Raw genomic sequence first — 23,341 nt, forward strand, 5'->3', positions numbered from 1 at the left:
GGAGGAGAGAGGGAGGAGGGAGAGAGAGAGGAGGAGGGGGGGAGAGAGAGGAGGGAGGGAGAGAGAGAGGGAGGAGAGAGGAGGGAGAGAGAGATGAGAGAGGGAGGGAGGAGAGGAGGGAGAGAGGAGAGGAGGAGAGGAGGGAGGGAGGAGAGGGAGGAGAGGGAGGGAGAGGAGGGAGGGAGGGAGGGAGAGAGAGGAGAGAGAGAGAGAGGGAGGGAGGGAGAGAGGGAGGGAGGGAGGAGAGGGAGGGAGAGAGGGAGGGAGGGAGAGAGGGAGGGAGGGAGCGGAGAGGAGGGAGAGGGAGGGAGGGAGGGAGGGAGGGAGGGAGGAGGGAGGGAGGGAGAGAGAGAGAGGGAGGGAGGGAGAGAGGGAGGGAGGGAGAGAGAGAGGGAGGGAGGGAGGGAGGGAGAGAGGGAGGGAGAGAGAGAGAGGGAGGGAGGGAGGGAGAGAGAGGGAGGGAGAGAGAGAGGGAGAGAGAGAGAGAGGGAGGGAGGGAGAGAGAGAGAAGCACCACAATCAAAAGAAATTTCTGGCTCAAGTGACCAAGGAGCCTTTTTTTCCCCAGCCAAAATTCCTTAGGAAAAGTAGGAGCTGCATAGGAAGCCTGAATTCCTATGGGAATTCACCTGTTCTAAAAAAAAAAAAAAGACAATTTAGAATATACTTAATTTAGAAAGAGTGGGGGGGAGGTATCTTTTCCCACCCCCCACTCACCCCCACCAGTAAATCCGACCCCCTCTCCAGTTATGCAAGAAGAACTTCAAAACCTGGGCAGCTTTTAGGCTGCGCATTGAGGAAGGGGCGAGGCAGGTGCTCCAGACAGCAACAGCTGCAGCAATGCGTGGGGGGGGGGCGACAGGGCGATTCACCTCTGCTGCTTTGTCTGCCAGGCTACTCTGGGGCAAAGCAGTCGTCCCTGGAGGAGGAGGAGGAGGAGGAGGAGGAGGAGGAGGTGCCCACAGCCAGTGGGGATTCCTGCTCAGCCCCGCTGACTTTGCGGGGGTGGGGGGTGTTGAGCCCTGTAGGCAGCGGGCGGGCGGAGGGGAGGCCGAGGGGCTGTTAGAGAGCCAGCCCTGACTCTTCTGGGCCGGCTGCATTCAAGGGGAGGCTTCAGCTTTCAGCCTCCGTGCTGCCTCAGAGCCACGGCACCGCCAGGCCCGGACAGAATTTGGCTTCCAAGTCAGATGGAGTTGGGGATCCCAAAGATCCAGAAAGGCCCGGGGGAATCCACTGACTGGGCAGATCACTCTCTAGTCTTCTGATGCTGGCAGCTGGTAGGAAGCCTCTTGGGGTGGATGCCCAGATTCTCCCCCCCCACCGGGGGACCCAGCTGGTCTTCTGGATGCCCTGAAGTAAAGGTGGCCATCTTCTAATCAGTGTTTCTCAACCTTGACCATTTTAAGGCATGTGGACTTCAACTCCCAGAATTCCACAGCCAGCATTGCTGGCTGTGGAATTCTGGGAGTTGAAGTCCACATGCCTTAAAATGGTCAAGGTTGAGAAACACTGTGATATTCTCATCCGTCCGCCCCACCCACCACCCGGGTCGGTCAAGGGCCTCTTTCTCCGTCAAAGGGCGGGCGAGAAGCTCTCTGTAGCCGAAAACGACCAGGCCCGGCCCGGCCCGGCCTTCAGATTCGAGCCCTCTATGCCTTGGGGCCCCGGGGACAGGAGCGCCCTGCCTGCCCAGCGCCCTCCACCTTCGCGCTGACGAGGGAGACCAGCGCCCGCCTGGCCACCCGAGCCGGGCCTCGCCGAAGTCCGCCTTGCTTCGGCCGGTCGCCCTGCTCTGCCCGCCTCGACGGGGGGGGGGGCAGCGGAAGGACCGGGAGCCCGAAGGGGGCGCGCGAAGGACGCTGCTTGGGGCCCGGGGGGGGGCAAAGCCCCGTCAGCTCCATCTGCTCAGCCAGGCGTCCGGGCCTCTTCCCACGCGCGGAAGGGAGCGTGAAGGTTGCGGTGAAGACCGGCCCGGAGGGAAGCGAGGGAGCGGCCGCCGGGCCGTTGTTCCGTCTGGGCGCTGGTGGGCCTTAATCCGGCTTCGCGTTTCCCTTTGCGAGGAGAGCCGTTCACGAGCGAGGAGGCGCCTCCTTTGCTCCCCTGCTGGAAACGGCGGGAGCCCCTTGGGGGGCCGGACCGGAGCGCTTCGGAAAAGGCCGCGCCGTCCAAGGGCGAAGGGCAGCTCGGTCGCCGCCGCAGACGTGTCCGGGACGGCCTTTCTGTGGAGCGCCTCCACCGTCCGGGATGCAGGGCCTCCTCCTGCGCAGCGGACGGCTGGATCCTCCCCAGGGGATGCAAACGGAAATTAAGGCAACGTTGAGGAGGAAGCGTCGCGTATTGAGCCGAAGGAGCAGAGAGGGAGACGCGGCGTTCGTGGACACGAGCTCGGGGGTCAGAGCGCACGAAGAGAGCGGCGATTGCGCGGAAACGGCTCCTCTGAAAAATACCGGCATCCCGAAAAGGCAGCTCCTAGGATACGTTACGTCTCCCCGACATGCAGGCCTGCGCCGGGTTTCTGGGAGAGAACCTGAGATTCGGAGGGTGGGAGGAGACGTTTGAACCCCCAGACCCTCCCGGACAAAGGGCAGCCCGGCCGCCGCTGAAAACCTCCAGGGTGGGAGCCGCCCCCGCCCTCCACTCCCCCCCCCCGGCTGCATTATTTTCCTTCCAGGATCTCTCAGGCCGCGGCTCCGAATGAAATCTTCCCGGTTTCACCGGGACGCCTCGGAGCAGCCGGCAGCCCCTTTCCCGCTGAGCCGGGCACTCCAAACCCGCCGCCCGTCGGCCGCTGGAAGAAGGCGAGAGAGGTCGCAACCCGCCGTTAGCCGGGAACCCAGAAGCCGCTTCCGTCCAGGCCCCCCTCTTTCTGCCGCTGGGGACCCTCGCCCACTCCCGGCCGCCCGGAAAACCTCCGCGTCTCTCGCGCCCGGCCCTGGCGCCCTGAGCAGGCAGCCGGGAGGCCTCCGGCGGAAGAAACGAGACGGCCCGGCTGGATCCCGGATCGGAGGCTCCGGTTGGGCTTCTCCTGCGCTACCCGGGCCGCAGCAGGGGACGCGCGCCGGCTGGAGAGGCCGCTTGGAAAGGGCGCTCGTGGCTTCGCTGCCCGAGGAAGGCAGACGGCCGACCGCGGCGGAAAAAGCGGCCTCTCCACGAAAGGGACCCTCGGGAAAGGGACGCGAAGGCCTCGCAGGAAAAGAACCTCCGGCCGCGGAGAGCGCGGAGCTGCCCTCCCGGTGTCGGGATGAGGGGAGCGCAGCTTTTCTCCCGCCTGCCCGGAGAGGCTCTTGCAACGGTTGCGCTCGCTCCGTCCACATAACCGGCGCAGCCAGAGCGGCCGAGGCAGGCGCGGTGAGGCTCGGCCTTAAGGCCGGTGGGGGGAGCAGCTTGTGAGAACTCGGGGGGACTCGGAGACTCCGCGTCTTGCGGAACCGGCCCCTTTCGCCGCGGTCACAACGCGCTGCTTTCTCCCACCACCCCCGCGGCGACCAAGGCGAGCGAAGCCCGACCGGGCCTCTGGCAGACAAGAATCGGGGCCCTTCCAGGCTCCGCCGGTGGTGGTGGGAAGGACCTGACAAAGGCCACGACGGGACCCTTCCCGGTAGCGATGACCGGGGCTACTTACCAAGTGACGGGCGGGCCCAGCCAGCTATCCCGCGCCCCAAACTCCTTCCAGTGTTCGGACCACAGCGCAGCGGCGCGGGGTGGGTCCCCGCCTTTCCTCCGGAACCAACACGGGCGCTCCAGCCGCCCTTCTCAGCCTGACCGGCAGCAACAGGACGGGGGAAACTCCGGAGCCGAGGCGGTCCTCAGGCGGCCGGGTCAAGAGGAGCCCCCGACCGTCTCGCTTCTCTCCCGGTCCGCAGGTAGCGAGGCCGCTGCCGCGGGCTCCACGGGAGGGGCGCGAACGGGCCTCTGTCGGTGGAAAGACGCCGCGCCCGCCCCGCGCTGGGCTTGGGGGCTCTCAGTCTTCGGAGACGGACAGAAGCGGCCGTTGCACCCGGCGAAGTTCGGCTCCTCAGCCTGCAGTTCTGCCCCGAAGCGCCTCGGCGGAACTCGGAGGGCGGCTTCCGTGCCTCCGGCTGCGCTCGCGACCCACACCGCTGCCCCTCCCCCTCGAGAAAGTGCGCGAAAGCCGACGCGACGGAGAGCTCCGTCGGGGCTTGGAGAAGCCGCCCCTGGAGGCCTCAAGGCCCCCGGGAGCCGCCAAGGGTCTTCGGCCTCGGGAATGGCCCTTCTCCTCGACAGGGCGGCGCCGGCTCTGCCTTCTGCCAGCCCGGCCTGGGCAGGGGGACTCGGGATGCGGGCGCCGCGAAGAGCCCGGGCGGGCAGCCGAACCCTCCCTCTGCCGAGCGCGATCGCTCTCTCCGCCTGCCTGCCTTCTGGCCAGCGCGAGGGCGGGGCGGCGGGGGCGGATCCGGAGCTCAGCGCAGCCTCCCGGGCGCTCCAGTCCGCCTTTTGGCGGCGACCCCGCTGCCTCCTCCCCTCCGCCTCCCTCCCTCCCTCCCTCCCTCCGCCTTTCCCACATGCCCTCCCCAACCCTGGGGCAGGTGAACCTGGCCAATCAGAGGGGCGGGCCGCAGGTACCCGGCTTATCTGGACGGCTAGCCAAGGAGCGCGCCCACTGCGCACCGGGTGGATGGGGTGGGAGGCGGGCGCGCGGGTGAACCACGGGTGGGAGTGCGGCTGCCACCTCCCCAGAGCCGCCTGGCGCTGCCGCTGCCGCCGCCGCCGCCGCCGCCGCGCCCTCCCCGGTCCAGTGCGCCCGGATCTGCTGCCGGTTCGGGCCGGTTGCGCGCCGAGCCTGACGTGGATCCCTCGTGTCCCCGCGCCCGGGTCCGCCTGAGCGCCGCCCTCGCCCGGCCCTGAGTCATGTTCCAGCCCGCGGCGGCGTCCAAGCGCTGCTTCACCATCGAGTCCCTAGTGGGCAAGGACAACGGCCACCCGCTGGCAGAGGAGCCTCTCCGTCCAGCCGCCGCCGCCGCCGCCGCCGCCCTCGGATACCCGGCCAGCGCCGCCGTCGAGGCCTTCGCCCACAGCTTCCAGGGTTCGGCCGCCGCCGGCGGGCGTTCGCTCTACGGCGGCCCGGAACTGCTCTTCCCGGAGGTGGTGAGCCACCCGCCCGCCCTTGCCGTCCATCCGCCGCCGCTGGGCTCCTCGCACCTGCCCCCCTCGCCTCACCCCTTCTTCGGCCCGCAGCCGCGCGACCCGCTCAACTTCTATCCCTGGGTGCTGCGGAACCGCTTCTTCGGGCACCGCTTCCAAGGTAAGCAGCGCCTTCGGGGAGCCGCGGGCACGCGGTCGGGGCCCTTCGGCGCCGGCCTTGGCGCTTCGGAGCGGCTGTAATCGCCCGGCCTGCAATCCGTGCCAGGTGGCAGCCGAGCCCCGTCGGTCCCGTAGGGAAACCGAATCGCGATCCGGGGGCCGGGAGAAGTTCCCGCTGGCCAGAGGCAGCGCCTCTTCCCACCCGAGGGGGACTTTGGCAAAGGGCGGCCCGAGTTTCTCACCCTATCAAGGCAGCCGCGGCCTTTGCGCTGCCTTGGCGCAGCCAGCTCTCTCCTTCCCGGGCCTGTGGGCGACCGGCGCGGGCCTCGGTGCCCGCGGGAGGGGCGTTGCGATTCAGACCCCCGCTAAGGCGCCCCTGTCGGGCAGCGGCGGCGCTCTTTGAACCTCTTCCGAAATCCGGCCCAGCCCGGGAGCTCGGCGGCAGCAGGAGCAGCCCTGGGTTCAGGCGGCACCTGGGGCCGGGGCTGTCCTCCCGCCAACGGCTCGCTTTGTCCTCCTCCGACCTGGGAAGGCCCGCTGCTCAGGCGTCGCTTCCCCGGGGAGCGTTTAGGAGGGAGCGGTGCAAGGGACTCAACGAGGCCGCGGCCGCGCAGGGGCGAAGTGGGCGCCCAGAGGCAGCGAAGGCCCTCGTAGCCGCCTCTTTGGTGGAGCCCCGCAATCCCTGCTCCGGCGGGGAAGGACGGCCCTCGGGAGTGACAGGGAGCGGCGCCCCGCAAGGGAGCGATCTGGACCCGCCGTGCAGGCCCGTCCAGATGCTCCTCGCGGCGGAGAATGGCCTGGCTCTTCCCGGCCTCGCTGCGCTGCCTCGGAAGATGCATTTTGAGCGTGAGGAAGACTCCAAGTTCAAATGGGCGCTGAGGAATTACAGCCGCTTCATTCGATCCGCCGGATTCCGACCTCCGCCAGGCGGGAAAAGGGACTCCCAGCGAGTGCGGAGCGGTCCTTGAGGGGCGCGGGGAAAGACTTGAGGTTCAAGGAAGCCTTTTTCCCCGAACAGAGGCTCCTTTTATTTTTCCGGTCGCTGGAGGGAATGCCGGCGGACCCCGGGGTGGCTCCCATCCATCCCAGCGGAAACCGGCGCCGATCCGTTCAGAGAAGGGGGCCTGAACCCCGCCAGGAAATCTGGCGGACGTCTCGTCCCTTCCCCTCCCTCCCTCCCTCCCTCCCTTCCGAGAGGGGACCCTCTTGGTTGGTTGGGACCCTCCGCAGGCGCAACCCAGGAGAAGAGTGGCCCTCCCGGCCCAGCAGAGGAAGGCCGGCCCGGTTGTCATCGGGGAACCACGGGCGGCGCCGGGCCTGCATTCCACCCGCAGCTGGGCTGTTTCGGAAGAGAGTAAAGTGGTCGCAGAGAAATGTAGCGCTGCGACCTTCGCTCCCGCGGGCAAAGGGGGACCTGCGAAACGGGCCGGGAAGCCTCTCCGGGCGCGTCCGGCTCCCTCTTCGCGGCCTACCGGGGGAAGTGGCTGCGAGCACAGCCTGGCACCAGCCCGCCTTCGCGCCCGACCTCCGCTGCTCGCCTCGCTTCACCCAAGAGCCCCCCCCCCCATCGCTGGAGCCAGGGTCCCTCGTGTTTGCCCGGGAAGCTGCTCGGCCGCGGCCTGGAAGGAGCGCGCCTTCGAGGCCTCTGTTCGTCGGCCAGGAGGGCAGAGCAGGGGAGCCCTCTTCGCCGCGTCCCGGGGAAGGGGCAGAGGCGGCGCGAGGAGCCCCAACAGGGCAGCCGGGGGAGCGCTGGCCGGCCGAAGGGATGCCGGGCGTGGACTGAGGGAGGCTCTGCCTTCCTGCCACCCTCGGGGGCCGTTGGGCTCCGCTCCTTCTCTTCCCCTTTCCGTCAACGTGAGCTGTGCCCACCCGGTTCCCTTGCCCGGTGTGCGCGACCCTCCCCACCAGCTCTCCTGGAGGAAGCGCCTCCGGGCGGCGTGCCGCGCCCCGGAGACCCTCCTGCGGGTTCGACCTCCCCTCCAGCAAGCCAGGCGCTCGGAACGGACTTGGAGGCCGCCTTCCCGGGCTCGGCCTCCACCGAGCGCGCCGCTTTCGAACCGAAGGAGCGACTCTCACTTGACCTGCTTGGGGGGTCCAGGCTGAAGGAGGCAGACCTCGCCGGCCCCGCCGAGTCCTCCCCAGCCAGGAGCCGCCCCGGGCAGATCCAAGTGTCCCGCTGCCAGAAGGGCAGGAGACGAGCCTCCTGCAAGGCCCTGGCGGGCCAAGTGACCTTTAGACTGAGCGCCGGCCCCTCTCGGTTGCGTTAGGCAGGCGGAGAGAGCGACGCTCGCCCAGAATTGCCAGCTCCGTCCGGACGTCGCTTCCGACCAGTGCCCGGGGGAGAGGGCGCGCTGGGAGCAAGGCCGGAGCGTTCAAAGGAATTGGGAGCCCTTCCCCGGAGGCCCTTCTTTCCGAATCGGGCTCTCAAAGCAGGAAAGGGCGCCTGGGCCGAAGGGCGCGTCTCAGCGCTGAGCCCGGCCATTTCCCGGCCTTGGGGGGTCTTTAAGCCGAAGGCGCAACCAGCGAGACCCGAGCCAAACCGGAGGCAGGGCTTGTTGAACCAGCTCCCCCTCCCCACCCCTTGCGCGGGGGGGGGGCATAAAGTCAACCACCCCCTTTCTTGGCTGGGGGTTGGCCCCACGCAAGACCGAGCCATCTGCCAGGACAGTTCCTTGCCTTCCTTGAGGTGGGCCTGTGGGCGTCGAATTGCTCAGCCCCGGAAAGGAGAACCCTTTAAACGGCTCCCTCTCTACCCGGGTCCCTGCTCCTCCCGCGCCCTAAAGAGAGGGATGGGCTCTTCCTGGCCGCCAAAGGCAGCCGCAGCTCAGCCCCCGAGGCTCGGTGTCGACCCTTCCTTTCACACAAATACAGAGAGAGAGAGAGAGACAGAAACACACACACACAAACACCGAGAACTGGGCTCCTCCTTTCCCTTCCCACAGCCTTTTCCGCGTGGAAATGTTGGCTTCCTCCTGACTGCCACTTCCTTCACAACGTCCTGACAAGGTAGGCCTCCAGTCCCTCCATACGGTTGTCGAATTGCTTTCGGGGAAGAACAGCCGAAAGCGCCGAGGAAAAAGCGCCCGTGTCAGGGTCTGCCTCTCACCTCGCTTTTAACGGCTGCCTCGGCTCCCGGGGAATTGCAGCAAGGGGGGGCGCCTGGTTTCTGATCTAGATCCAGCTTTAGGGCGTCCCAGGATTCCCCCCTGAACACGCATCCCGCCCGAATCCTGCATCTCCGCTTCCCCCTCCGCCATTGACTTCCCGGCGCTGAAACGCCGACCTCTCACCCCTGGGTGCGCCTCGCCTCCTCCGGGGGCTCCCCTGCTTCGGCCCTGCGGAAAGGGGCAGCAGCGTCCGCCTGGGACCCACCTCCCGCCTCAGTCCCGCGTTTGCCTGGTCCGGCAGCGGGTGGCGGCGGGAGGAGGGTCGGCCTGGGGTCTCTGGGTGCTGAGGGCCGGAGAGGCGTCCAGAGGCGTCTTGCAGGGGCCGATCCTGGGCGGTTGGCGCTGACCGGCTGCTTTCCCTCCGCAGGCGGCGAGGTGTCCCAGGAGAACCTGCTCTTCCACGGGCCCTTCGCCCGGAAGCCGAAGCGGATCCGCACCGCCTTCTCGCCCTCGCAGCTGCTGCGGCTGGAGCGCGCCTTCGAGAAGAACCACTATGTGGTGGGCGCCGAGCGCAAGCAGCTGGCCGGCAGCCTCAGCCTCTCCGAGACCCAGGTGGGCCGCGGGGCGGGGCGGGGCGGGGGGGGACACGGGGCCCTTCAGTGCGCGGCGGCACCGGCCAGGGCCACGGAGGGGAGAGAAACGGGGGGGGGGAGGCCGGGAAGGTCCGTTTATCTAAAGCAGGGGTTCTCAACCTTGGCAACTTTAAGACTTGTGGACTTCAATTCCCAGAATTCCTCAGCCAGCAAAGCTGGCTGAGGAATTCTGGGAGTTGAAGTCCACAAGTCTTAAAGTTGCCAAGGTTGAGAACCCCTGATCTAAAGACTGAAGCTGCCAGGGAGACGCTGCTGGTTGCCCCCGCGCAGAAGCGCCCCCCCCCACCCCACGCAGCCCTTTCCCCCTTTTTCCTTTTGCCGCTGTTGTTCTACACATTGCTTGCTCTCTGGGTCCCTATAAAGTTTTCATCTAAACATTTGGATCCTTACACCCTCCAATGAGCCAGCGTGACTCAACGATTTATCAGTCTATTAAGCCTCGCTTCCCTGTACAGTTTTGAAATAATCCAACTCGTTAAGGTCAATTTCGCTCGTGAAGTCATGCGTGGAGAGCAGGGTAGTTGATTTAACCGTTCCGGCCTCAGGATTGACCCTGCCTCTTCAAACTTTTTCTGGTTCCTGGCAGACTCACCAGCGCTGTACAAAAACTCTGTTGATCTGAGCCCATTTCTCTGAAAACCAAGGTGTCAACCAGAAACGTCCTCCTGAGCGTTTTAAGCGGATGCCGTCCTTGCAATCCCCTGGGGGGGGGGGGAGGCTTTCCGATCCCTTGGCAGAGCCACAGGGCAGGAGGGGTCAGAGAAAACCATTCCAGTTGGGGCCCATAGATTCCCAGTTATGCTTCCCACAGAAGTGGAGGACAGCCGTGTCTCAATGTCTGTGTATGTGTTCGTGTGTGTGTGTGTGTGTGTGTGTGTGTGTGTGTGTCTGTCTGTCTGTCTGTCTGTGTGTGTGTGTGAAGAGGCTACGCAGGGAGACTCCGGAAACAAAATAAAAGCGACCAAACGGTTTGGGATGAAACTGAAGCGAAGGAGGAAGCTTTGAAAGGAATAATTGTAGAAACATGGACGGGACTGTTGCTGAGATGCCAGAAACTGGCAAAAACTGAAAAATCCCTGGTCCAAGGAGGAAAAAAAAAATCCAGAACAGCAGAGTCATAAATGTGGAGAGAATATTGAAAAACGGTAAAGCTGCAGGTTTAGATGGTGTGACTAGAAAGAAGGCCGGCTGCAACCATAGCTGACAATTGGGGGAAAAAAAACCTATTATCGGTTCCCTGCGCACGTGGGGGGGGGGAGGAAGCAGGGCAGAAGGCAAACGCCAAGGGGTGGGGGTGGGGGTGGGAGTGAAATACGTCCTGGAAGGTGTTTGGAAGAATTCCGTACAAGAGGGAGGAGGGAGGAAAGCAGGAGAAACAGGCAGCGCGGAGCAGAATTTGCTGTTCAGCATGTCGCTGGGAAATGCAGGAATGTGAGAAACACAATTTATGTGAAGCTCGTGGCTTGAGACAAAACCCCGGCGCTGAATTGAACAGGCTTCCGTCGTGAACTGTTTTGCACCACCTCGGAGCGGAAGGTTGCTGCTGCGTGTGAGGTGACGGGAGGAGAGTGTGCGTGTGCATGGATAAATGGGAAGCTTGCAAAAGGCCGGATGCTGAAGTGAAGGTGTTTCGTGCAATTACAAACAAATGCAGACGAAACACTTGGGGTGGAATTAAGAACGTCCCGGTCGGAGGCATGGGTGTGCCTGTGTTTTTGCACGCAGGGGAGGTCAACGTGTTGAAGGGTTTGCAGTGAGTACCGCGAGGAATCGGGACCTGCAATTCACTACCTGGGAAACCGCCGTTTTCTTAGCAGGGAAAACGGAGCGAGCAATTGCAGGTTGCACGAAAACAGCAACTGGGGGCTGGAGAGGAGCGCCGGTGCCTCGCTGGGACGTTCGCCAAAAGGAGGAGAATAGATGAAGAATGTTTGGGGCGCCCAAGTGCTGGTGGGGCCATCGCGGCTGCTCGCGGGAGGAGACGTGTCGTGAAAGCGGCGGTGGATCAGCGGGGACTTCAGGCCGTATTTGTGAAACGCGACAAATAAATAAAACCCGGAAGTGAGAGTTAAGAAGGTCAGGAGAAACGGCAAAAATACTGGGACTTTAGATATGGGAGATGAAACAAGAAAGCAATTGGACCAGGGAATTGAATATTATTTTGCCTGAAAAGCCAGCGGTCTGCGCAAAAGAGATTTTCTGAGAGTTTGGTCGCAGAAAGAAAACAAGTGAAGATCACTCGGAAAATAGAGATAGGCAGGCAGAGGAGGAGGAGGAGGAGGAGGAGGAGGAGGAGGAGGAGGAGAGAAGAGACGAGACGGGGGCGCCTAGCCGCTCCTGAAGAAACAGACAAGGGGAGACAAGCCAGAGGACCAAACGGGGGATCGATCCACTGGAAGGAGGCGGTTTTGCCAAGATAAATTTCCACGGGGCTTCTCCATCCAGGTCAGAGTGGTCCCAAAGGTGTTTTTTCAGGAGACAACTGGACTTTGTTTTTCTTTGAAGACCAAACGTCTTTAAAAATAAAAAAAACAGTCCAATTGCCTCCTGAAAAAGCATCTTTGGTTTTGCCAGGATAGGAAGCTACCGAGAGGTATTTGAGGATTTTGTATTAGTTTAAATTTAGCTGTATTTGCTTTCCCTTTTTTTGGCATAACTTTCGTTTCTGTGTCTCACTTTCCCCTGCTCCCTTTCTGCACTCAATACGCCATTCCCTGGCATGGAGTAGCAGGACGGTTGTGTGTGTGTGCAAATGGCAGCGTACATGGGAAAGGCAGCTGTAGGATTAGTTTCCTGGATATCCACCTATGTATGTGTGTATGTATGTGGTGTGGGGTGTGTGTGAAGGTGCCCTTATGCAAAGACTGCGATTTGCACACAGTAAAATCAACTGCTGGCGCCAGATGCATCATGTCCTTGTAAGGGCCATCACTGGGAGGCTGGCAGGGTTTGTGGGGGTGCCGTGGCTGCGGATTGTCAACTTCCCAGTTGCCTACAGTGGTTTATGAGCCCCTTAGAAGAAGCCCAGAGAGGAGTGGCCCTTGTGGAAGTCGTTGGATACAAGGCAGGCAGCAGATAAGTGTCATAATAAATAAACGGGACCCTGCGCCGGTCCCTCGCGGGTGAGCGTGGCTGGGCTTTCACAGTTGCTAATCCTGCTTGGCCTCACTTCACCAGCTGCTTTGCGAAAAGGAGACCCACCTCGCCACATTCCGGCCTCTTCCGGCCCCCTTGCCTTCGGGGGACGGGCAGGGGCTCCCTGCGGCCCCTCCACCGACTCTATTTTGCACAGACCCGGAGAGACCCTCCCTCAGAAACCGGCCCCCAATGGGCTGGGAGGAGGCCGGGTCCCCACGAGCAGCCCTTGGTCTCCTCAGTAGACCTGGGGGGGGGTTCAACGGCCTGCCAGAGGGGTTCAGGGTGAGCGGACATTTCTCGGGTCCAGCTGAGTGCCGTCGGCTGAGGCAGCTACAGGCGGAACGGGGGGGTCCTTTGTGCGGAGCAGGATAAATGGCCTCTTCGCTGTGTAAAAGGTGGCCTGGGAGCGGCCGAGAAGAGCAAAATTCCCCCCCCAAAGGTTCGCCTGGCTGGGGGTCCGGCGGTGGGTCCACGGGGGGGGGTGTAAGGTGATCCGCCTCCCCTGACGGGAAGGTAAGCGCGGGTGAAGTGGGCAGGTGTGTTTTTGGCAAACGGGTGTAAGGATTGGATTTCAGAACAAACGGCCCTCCTTGAAAGGCGCTGGAGCTTTTTCTCTGGAGGGGGCGACCCCTTCCGAGGCGGGGGAGGAACGCGACCCTCTTGGTCTGGAGGGGGCGGGGAGCAATGCCGAGGGAAAATCCCCAGGAAACCAGAAGGTGCAACACGCGCTGTTTGTTTAGGCATCTCTCGCCGGCTTTAAATAATGCGGGATATTCCTGAATTATCATCCTGATTCACAGCTGAGCATTTATTTTCAGGCGAGGCAGAGATTGGCAGCTGTTCTGCGGGCGGGGGTGGGGGGGTTAGACTCCAGCGTTACTTCTGGGGTCCAAGGGTTGCGGCCTGTTGTATGTTGCACATACACAACGCGCTGGGGGGGGGGGAGAGCAATCAAGCTTTCTGGGGCTCCATTTTTCTCCCGTTCCTCCTGACAATTTAGTCGCCTTGAGACTCAATTTTACTCCTCACCTGTTTCCTCTCCGAAATTGGTTGGAAACCAGATTACAAACGTTCCTTCCGATTTCAGCCACGCGGTTGCGGGGAGCAGACTTGGGGGGGGGGTCGCCCAAAAGCGGTTTGGGAGGTCGATGCGATCCTCAGCCTCTGAATTGCTTCTTTTTGATCTCAAGACCCCCACCTCGGTGTGTCTGTGGGTGTTCCTGTGCAGGTAGACTCAGAATATTCTGGAACGCACCACAAAGGCAATATTTGTTTTTTTAAATAAGAATAGATTTTGTGGGCCTTCTTACTTATTTTATTGCTATAGGTACAAAATTTAAATACTTTTTTTCTTGGAACGGATTACAGTTACTGCGATAACAAGGAATTTGCATGTTCAAAGATAAACTGTGCCCAGGCCAAGGGCCCCGATCCAGGGAATGTCGCTGTCCTTCAGAGCAGGGAGGGGTCTCCAACTTTGGCAATGCTGGCTGGGGAATTCTGGGAGTTGAAGTCCACAGGTCTTAAAGCTGCCAAGGTTGGGAACCCCTGCTTTAGAGAGAGAGAGAATTGGGGGGGGGGGCAGAGAGAAATGTTGCCGCTGGAGAGGAGTGAGCAGCGCGGTGGGGCAATGCTGACTTCCTGGGACAGGGAAGAATCCGTGGATGGACCAAGGAATAGGGCGAGGTACAGTAGCCGTGACGGAGGCCTTTTTAATTTGAGGTTGGTACTTTCTAATTAATCAGAGGGGGGGGGGGAACATGATCAGACTGTTTTGGAAACCTTTTAAACTTAAGGAAATTTTGTACCAGAAATTTTCCTCCTTCCATGCCTCCGTCCGGGAGTAAACTTCTTCCATTCTCGGAGGAAAAGGAGAGTCACAGAGCCGTCTCTGACTCCCCCCCCCCCGCAGGTTTCTCTTCGGTCCTCTCAGACAGACCCGGAACTCTGCAGCAGCCCGGAACACCCGGCGCACCTTTGTTGCTGACCATTAAGGAAAGTAAAATGTGAAAACAGAAACTGGCAATTCCGCAGAGGGGTGTTTTTTTTTTTTTAGGTAATTTAATGGGTACTTAGGAACAGAGCGTAACCACGTAAAAACAAGGTCATTTACGGTGAAAACAGATAGAAAACAAGTTTTCCTGACCAATGCCAGGAAAAAAATATTTCTTCATTTTTACCCTTTTCTTTGCAAAAAGCGCAATTCTTCCCAATTTGTCCTTTAGCACTCTGCCGCAGGCGCTTTGGACGTGTCTGGCTTCTCGGTAGACTGCGCTGAGCTGGGGAGGGAAGTTGCTTCCTCCCTCTATCACAGACTACAACTCCCAGCATTCCCTCCTCCCCCCCCCAGTTCCACCACGAGGATTCTTCCAGCACTGCTGCCCAGGCACTGGTTGACTCACTGTGGTTTGTGCAATAATTTTTGTAGCAAAGTAGGAGGACCGCTTATTTTATTGCCACGGGAATAATAATAATAATAATAATAATAATAATAATAATAATAATAATAATAATAATAAAGTTGGAAGGGACCTTGGAGGTCATCTAGTCCAACCCCCTGCTCAGGCAGGAAACCTTACACCATTTCAGACAAATGGCTGTCCAGTCTCTTCTTAAAAACTTCCAGTGTTGGAGCATTCACCACTTCTGGAGGCAGGCTGTTCCACTGATTAATTGTTCTCACTGTCAGGAAGTTTCTCCTTAGTTCTAGGTTGCTTCTCTCCTTGGTTAGTTTCCATCCGTTGCTTCTTGTCCTGCCTTCAGGCGCTTTGGAGAATAGCTTGATTCCCTCTTCTTTACGGCAGCCCCTGAGATATTGGAATATCCTTCCTCCCAAAACAGTTCAGAGGAGTTTAGTAACCCCACTTTGGATTAAATAACAGATGGAACAAAATAATGTACAGATAGTCCTCCATTTATAACAGTTCATTTAGCAACCATTCTAAGTTACAGTGGCACTGAAAAAAGTTACTTATGACATTTTTTTTCACACTTATGCCTGTTGCAGCATCCACATGATTTGGCAACTGACTCATATTTATGACGGTTGCAGTTTCCCAGCATTATCTGATCCCCTTTTGCGACCTTAACAACTGCAGTGATTCACTTAACCTGTGGCAAGAAAAGTCGTAAAATGGGGCAAAATTAACTGAACAACTGTCTCATTTAGAAATGTTGACCTCAATTTTGGTCATAAGTTAAGGACCACCTATATTATGTGCCATTGTCCCAACTGACTCCTAGCAACCTCCTCACCCCCAGGATGACCTGTCCTGAGGCTAATCCTGAGGTCTCCCAAGGGTGTCCCTCCGCCCCCATCACCGGAACTGATATTTATTTGTGATATTTTAGTGCTTATTGTTATCTAAATTCCAAAATAGGCCTCCGGTAAGGAGGAGAATAATCAGTGAGTCAGGCTGGGTGATGAGTGATGGGTGTTGGGCTATGAGCAAGATCACCCACGGGAGTGTGTGTCAAAGCATCTAGAGATGCCGCAATTGTGTGGCCAAAATTCTGCCTCCTTTTCACGTGTGTTGACTGTGTGGGCACCACCAGCACCTGGATCCCTCTGAGAGGATGCCTGGGAAATACACTTGGGGTCTGAAACGCAGACTGTCCTGCAGAATCCCTTGTCTTTTAAAAACAGTGCAGATGCTTCATGGTGCACACCAGTGTTTTCTTGGGCCCGTCCACCACCACTGACTGCAGCCCCTCCGAGAATCTGTCTCTTCTGAAGCCCCCTGCAAGAGGGGCAGTCACTGTTCTCACGGTCAGAGTTCCTAAAGCAGTGTTTCTCAACCTTGACAAATTTAAGGCACGTGGACTTCAACTCCCAGAATTCCACAGCCAGCATTGCTGGCTGTGGAATTCTGGAAGTTGAAGTCCACATGCCTTAAAATTGTCAAGGTTGAGAAACACTGTCCTAAAGGAAGAGTCCGGTGTAAGAAAGAATTCTTCCGTTTGATTCTCATGAGGCTTCATTGAGATGCCCCCATTCTGAACGGGGAGACACCCGTCTTTCTTCAGCATCTTCTCTGTATTAAAGGCCTCGATCACTTCCATGCGTCTCATGCCTGCGGCAAGGGGAGGCCCCGGTTCTGGACTTGCTGATGTGAGAACTGAAGCCCAGCATGCCAGCAAGAGGTAGCTCTGGGTGGGTTTGGCCACCTGAGGGCACCAAAGACACTTCCACGTGTGGCTGGCACAGGCCTGCGGAAAGGATGCTTGACCGGCCACACCAATCTCACAGATTTTCCACAGGGACAGAGTCGTATTAGAATGGTGGGGATTTTGGAAAGACCCCCCCCCCAGGGGTCCTCTGCATGCTTCGGGGCACATCTGCAGGAGGAACCATGCAGCTACCACATAAATCAGGTGTGTTCCTGAGCACGACAGGCTGGCTGTGAGTTCTCCTGCAGCAGCTCTCATACCTTTAGGAGTTGGGCAGAAGAGAGAACTAGGGCTCTATGTGTTTGTGTGTGTGTGTGTGTGTGTGTGTGTGTGTGTGTGTGTGTATCAGCCAGCAGAGCTTTCTAGAACAATTGGAGCCATCAGGAGCCTCTGTGTGGGGCTCTTGATTCCTTCTCCTCCACGGCTAACACACTTTGCAGAAACTTTACGAGTTGGGGACCAAAATGGCTCTTTGGGGCAGATTCATGCAAGACTCCCCAGAGGGATTTCAAAAGAGCAGCCAGGAAGCCCCATGGCTGGAAAGAGGACCTTGAGGGTCTCCCCAGCCATTCCAGGAGGGATGCTTAGGAGAGACCAGCTGAGTAAGAAGAGCAGAATGAGGCAGAATCGCGATGGAGGTCAACCAAGCACCAGCCCTACAAAACACATCTCTTTCCCCAGCTCCCTCTCTGCCTGATGTCTGTTTACATTTGGATTCTCAGGTGTTGTATCCTCCTCCCGTGATCCTTAAGTGGTAAAATTCTCCTCCGGGGTCCTCTGATGCAGCTGCCGAGGCAAATCTGGGGGGGGGTCTGCTCTGTGCCAGAGATGTTATCTTAGTCCCAGATCCAAAAAATTTAAAAACCACACAAGTCAGCTGGTTTCTCAGGAATCCTTCATGCCTTTCCTGGCGGGCAGCTTCTCAAACTGGCCAAAATTGTACCAGATTCTGGACAACATTTAGATAAAATTCACCGGGTCTTTATTACCATTGTCTTTCTTTGTGTGACTTAGAGGTATGTTTTCCTATTTAAATGTCTCCGTTATTTCTTTTAATGCCAAGTCAATGTAATTTCCACCACCAGAGTATGGCTGGCAGGCTAAGTCTTGTGTGGCTTCTCCAGAGGCATCTCCATCCTCGAGGAACGAGATTCTTAGTCTCTCCTGAACATTTCCAGTCTCCGCAACTTCCTCTGTGATGCCCTTGTGTGTTTGTATTTGTACTTTGACCCACAGCAAATAAACAGAGCGAATTGTGGCTGTTCTTAGCAGTGTCCTGATAGGCCCCCTTTTCTTTGACTTCTGCTGAGTCCCAAACCTGAATGAATCCACTCTGATGTTAGAGGCTATGAAATGTGCAGATCCACAAAATTTGTTATGTATGTGCAGGTATATATATGTGTGTGTATGCACAAACACACATATGCATATATTCTGGATTTATATAAATGGCAACATAAATTCTCTTCTATTGATAGTTCTGACTTTTGGTTTATGGAGGCCGTGGATCTCCTCCCCAGGCACTGGGCATGCAGCCCCTTCCCCTCCTGGCAGGCAGACCCTCCCTTAAGGCGTTTCTCCCTCTGAACCGGAGGCTTGTGGTAGCCCTGAACGCTGCTGGCAGCACCCTGCCCCCCCCGCGCTCTCCCCAGATGGAAGAACGCCCCCCCCCCCGTCGCAGAAGCCATGGGGCTGGGAGAACTTTTGCTCTGGGTAGAGTTGGTCCATTTGGTTGGTTTTAGCTGGGTTTTTAGGTGCCTCTTTCCAGGTACAACTTTGATCCTCTTGGACAGGGAGGTGAAAGTTGAATAGGCTTCCATCAATGACTAAGCACCGGATCCCTGAGGGTGCTTCAGTCCAGAGGCGGTGAGCCTGCAAGCCTTGGCGCAGAAAATGCTTCCCCCCAGGGGTGGAAATTCTCCACTCTGGTTTCCAAGAGTGGAGAATTTCTAAATTCTAAATTTAGAAATTTCTAAATTTCTAAAAAATAACTTTTTTCCCTTCCTTCTCTACTTTCGGCCAGGTGAAGGTCTGGTTCCAGAACAGGAGGACCAAATACAAAAGGCAGAAACTGGAAGAAGAAGGTCCTGAATCAGATCAAAAGAAAAAGGGATCCCACCACATCAACCGATGGCGGATCGCCACAAAGCAGTCCAATGCGGAGGACATTGATGTCACGTCCAACGACTAGCGAGAGACGGGAAGAGGCGGCCACGGGCGAGCAGGGCCCGGAAAGGACCGTGGGGGAAAGCGAGGACCCAGCGGAGACCCAGCTGCTCTCCCCTCCACCAGGGGCGCCCCCTTCTCGGGGAATCTGGGGGGAACCTAAGGACACTCTAGGAAATCATCGCTTCTCTCCTGGGATCCTGCCTGCTGCCCAGCTGCCCCCAGGCAGCCTGTGGAAGCCTGGGACATGCCCAGCCCAGCCGGTGTGGGGGGCCGGGCAGCCAGGGAGGAAGGGAGGTCCTCTGCCAGCTGCGTGAACAAATACATTCGTCCACCAAGCCCTCCGCCACACTCCCGTCCCCTCGCCTTTGTTGCACTTTGGTGGGATAATTTTTTAATCAACAGAAAAGAATGCATTTTTACTTTAATTTATTATTTTGTGTCTCTGCATTTGCTGGGGCTGTGTACATACTCTGATGTCATAGATAGCAAGCAGCTGTTGTGTGTGTTGCTGTGCCGTGAATAAAAATAACCTGGGTTGGAAGTGCAAGGCCTGATTGCAGATGGCTCCCCTGCAAAGAGGCTCCTTGACCGGACCTGGGGCCCCTCTCCTGGCCTTTGGCACCCTTCCGGACACCCCCCCCCCGAAGCTTTAGAGACGGAGGGCAGGGGAAAACTGCTGGATTCAGATATGGGGTGCCTTCTGGGGCAGGTGGGGGCAGCTTTCCTTTTGATTCAAGGGGGGGTTGGCTCCTGTCTCTTCCTCTTCCATGTCCAGGAACCCCCCTCCCCCCCCCCGGCCAGGTTCTGCAGGAAGAGGCATGCTGGGGGCCAGGTGGTGGAAGGGACAAGCCAAAGCCCTGGCAGTTGCCTTGTTCCCCAATTCCTGGTGTGCACACCAGACCCCCAAGTTTGGGTCACCAGAAATCCTTTAAGCAGGAGCTGCCCCCCTTCCGACAGCATCCATGGGTTGGGACTAGCGGGGTGCAGAGCCTCCCCTCTCAACAACCGGGCGGCCTTTGTCCCTTTAGGGAAGCCCCCACCCACCCAGGATCTGCTCCTTGAAGGGAGCTGGGGGGAGCAGCGCCACGTGAGGACCTTGAACGGGTCGGCTTCTTGATGGGCGGCCAGGAACTTCTGCAGTGGAGACCCGGCTCGCCTGGTCAAGGCGGTGGGTCGGTGCAGGATCTCCACGCTGGCGACCCCGCCAAGAGCCCCTGCTCCGCCCTGTCCAGCCTCACCCGTGGGGGACCAAGGAAGGACGAAACAGCCCTCCGTGCCCCCCCCCGTCCTGCCGGCTCTGCCAAGGGAGGAAGCGCCGGGACTTCGGCGGGAGCAGCGCGGACGTCTCTGCGGGCGCCTATCCGGGGCTCGGCCGATCAGTCGGCAGCTTTCGGCCGCTCGGCCGCTGCCTGCCCTGGAGATGCAGCCGGGAGGAGCGCCCGCCAAGGCTTCTTTGCCGGGACGGCTGAGCCCAACGCGGGTGGAAGAAGGGGTGCGACGCCGAAGGGGGGGGCTCCAGGGATAGATTCCCCTTCCAGGAGACCCCCACCCCGGATTAAAACGAAGGAAGAGGCGCCAGTCCCGAGACGGATCTGTGAGAGTAGGACAAGGGGAGGGCGAGGGTCGAAGAGGGTTACCCCTTGTGAGGCAGCGTCAACCCCCAGATGTGGACAGCGGAGACACGCAGAGGGCCCTTTCCTCCTACAGTCGTGGCAAAGCGCTTCCTCCTCCCCCCCTTCCTCGTGTTCGTGAGGACTGGGAGGGTCTCGCCCGCCCGAGAGGCTTTCTCAAATTCCACTTCTGTCCCCAGACTCAAGTTTTTTTAAAAAAATCTTCGGCTTGATTGGCTCAAGGTTATTTCTTTGCTCATGAGAGGGAGTTGAATTTCCCCCCTTCACACTTCTTGTAAAGTTGGTCATTCTGGGGGGGGGGGTGAGGGGGAGAAGGTCTGGCCATAAATGGAGGCGCCTCTGGGTCCCAGATGACATCGGGAAGAGCCTGGGCCTGTTGTCCCTGGGGAAGAGGGGGGGCAGGTGAGGGCTGCTACCTCACCTGGGGGCTGGCTGTGTCTTAGCTGGCTTCCTCTGAGGTGGGGGGCTGAGAGACGGGTGAGGGTCTCGTTGGGTGAGGTCTGAAGGGGGCCCAGATATGGCCTCTCCCCAAAGGGTTGGCCTGGAGTTCAAGGTGCCGGGCAACGATCATCCATGGTCCACGCTTTCTCTTTTGGGGCAAGGGCTGCAAAGCATCTGGAAGAATTAGAGCTGGGCCGTTTGCATTCAGGACGCCTTCAGGACCTGGGATGGGATCGTGCTGGCCACTCTCATCAATTATAGATTGGCCAAAGTTGGAAGGGACCTTGGAAGTCTTGGTCCAAGCCCCTGCTCAAGCAGGAGACCCTAGACCAGTGATGGCGAACCTTTGAGAGACCGAGTGCCCAAACTGCAACCCAGAACCCACTTATGTATCGTCGGGTGCCGGGTGGTCGTGGCCCATTGGCAGGTGTGGCCCATTGGGTGGGCGTGGCCCATTGGGTGGGTGTGGCCCATTGGGTGGGTGTGGCTGCAGTGGTAATGGCAGACTGGGTGGGACTAAAAAGTTCAATCAATCAATTCCAACTTTGCGAGATCTTTTTTTTTCTCCTGCAAAAAATTGACTGATTGAACCTTTCTTTTTTTTTTTTTTTTTTGCACACTGGCAAAGGCCTAAAGCGAAAAGGTTTTATCAAACCCAGCTGAAGGCCTAGGACTGGGGCGATGGCATGCGTGCCCACAAAGAGTGCCACCTCTGGCACCTGTGCCATAGGTTCGCCACCACTGCTCTATCCCATTCCAAACAAATGGCTGTCCAATCTTTTCTTGAAAACCTGCATTGATGGAGCATCCACAACTTCTGGAGGCAGGTTGTTCCACTGGTTAATTGTTCTCCTTGTCAGGAAGTTTCTCAAGCATGGTTCTCTCCTTGATTAGTTTCCATCCGCTACTTCTTGTCCTGCCTTCAGGTGCTTTGGAGAAGAGGTGGACCCCTTTTACCATTACTTGAATCAGGACTTATGTAAGGGACTGCGACCTTACCTGTCCAGGTGGTTCTCCTCATGGCCGAGAATACCCTACTTCTGGAACACCTGTGAGGGTTAGAACTGGAGCCACCGTTCTGTGGTGGTGCAAATTCCTCCTGAGTGGTTACTCGCCAAGGTTGGGGCACCTGAACATGCAGTGCTGGATGGCTTTAAGTTTTCCTCTGCCGCCTTATTCAACCTCTGTAGGAAACCACTAGGAGACCTTTGTTGACTTTTGAGCTACAGTAACATCAAGTAGATCTTACCTAGCTGTACATCTCTGCCCCCAATGTAACGGAAGCGGTGAGCATCCAGGCGGAAAAGATGGAGGCTAATAGAGAAGGCAGGCAGGTGGGCTTTCACAATGCAGACCCCCTCCCTCAAGGGCTGAGCAACTGCCCGGCTGCTGATTCTGCTCTCCCGGAGGGAGTGGGTCCAGAGCAGTGTGTTTTATAAACGAGGTAGGATCCGGCAGCTACCCAAGGCACACAGGAGCCCCACTTCCTGCCAGGGACAGCAGGAGGGGACTCTAAAGTGGGCACCCCTTCTTGAATTCAGCCCCCCCCCCGGGAAGAAGCCATCTCCGCAGTTTAGGGTGAGCCTGCTGGCCTTTGCCCTTCAGGAGGCCTGCAAAGACGCGGCTGCTTTTGCAAGATTTGGGGATCCCGCACCTTGCCTGCTGACTTCTTGTTATTATTGCACTGAAATTGTGTGCAGAAAAGGAATTTCTGCATTTCTCGTTTTTTTCTATGAGGTGGATTGGCGCTATGCATTGGTTGTGAGCTGCTTACGTTTGCTTGATAGAAGCAGCAGAAAAGCCCTTTAACTCAGAGGCCCCCAACCTTTTGGGCACCAGGGACCGGTGCTGTGGAGGGAGGTTTTTCCACGGACCGGAGGGTGTGTGGTTTTGTGTGCTGCCTGCATCCTGCGGACGGGGCTTTGCTTGTTTGTGCGGACCGGTTGCTGGCATGCCTCAGCCCTGTACCGGTCCACGGATGGGGGGGGGGGGTTTGGGGACCCCTGCTTTAATTCACTTAATAAATAAATCCTGACCTGCTACTTCAGCAAAATCTTCCACTGTGACCACAGGTTGGCATTTAGAACAGCTCAAGCTTTTTCCTCAAATGGGCGCCAGGTTAGAGAAGGGGGCAAATGAGGTTCTCAGCTGGGTGTTGCTCCCCCTGCGGAACTGGAGTGGCCTTGGGGCGTGGCTGGATCACCCCCTGGTAGAGAAGACAGAGGGGTCAGTTGACTTTGGAGGCCAAGGCAGGGAGAAGCAGGAAAAAGATCCTGAAGAAGGTTGCCACCAGAAGGACCGTCTCAGAAGGACCATCTCAAGAAGACTTAGCCGCCCTGGTGGCCTTTTTCCGCCTATTCTTAGCCAAGGCGATTGCAGGAGTCCCTCTGCCCCCCCCCCTCAGCACAGCGGTGTCCTTCTGCCCTGCTGGTGGTGAGCTTCCCAGGAAGAGCTGGCAGGACGGACGGGCAGGACTAGATCAGGTGCACCTGGGGCTGATGAAGGAGATCTGAGATGCTTTCTGAGCTTGGTGGTTTTCTTGCAGACGGTTCATGACCCAACTAGGTAATATCATCAATGCTAGGAGGGGGGGTTGTGGAGAGGAGGAGGAGAAGGAGGACGCCACCGACTATGGGGTTCTTGGTGCTCTCTGCGCTTGGCTGTTTTTTTGCAGAGGTTTCATGGCCCAACCTACAACTATTCTACGTTCTCCTTTATTGGCAGGGGAGACCTTCCGAACACCGTAGGCAGCGCCCTCGAGATAGCGAGG

At 58.6% G+C, this 23,341-nt stretch overlaps 1 protein-coding gene across 2 annotated transcripts; it reads left to right on the top strand.

Moving 5' to 3' along the window:
* The first annotated feature begins 4,572 nt into the window (after positions 1-4,572).
* Positions 4,573-19,040, top strand: EMX1 (empty spiracles homeobox 1). 2 transcript variants are annotated; one of them, XM_039333917.1, is made up of 3 exons: positions 4,573-5,263; positions 8,797-8,981; positions 18,354-19,040. In XM_039333917.1, the coding sequence occupies exons 1-3, from the start codon at positions 4,870-4,872 to the stop codon at positions 18,519-18,521; spliced, it is 747 nt and encodes a 248-aa protein (XP_039189851.1). In that variant the 5' UTR covers positions 4,573-4,869; the 3' UTR covers positions 18,522-19,040. The 2 variants fall into 2 exon arrangements, 1 of the variants encoding a protein (XP_039189851.1); XR_005555561.1 differs by lacking the exons at positions 4,573-5,263; positions 18,354-19,040 and adding an exon at positions 5,273-8,268 and having other exon boundaries at positions 8,797-8,918.
* Positions 19,041-23,341: the final 4,301 nt, after the last annotated feature.

This window comes from Crotalus tigris, unplaced genomic scaffold (genome assembly GCF_016545835.1).
Source record: "Crotalus tigris isolate CLP2741 ecotype Arizona unplaced genomic scaffold, ASM1654583v1 scf7180000024513.1755786, whole genome shotgun sequence".
Taxonomy (NCBI): Eukaryota; Metazoa; Chordata; class Lepidosauria; order Squamata; family Viperidae; genus Crotalus; species Crotalus tigris.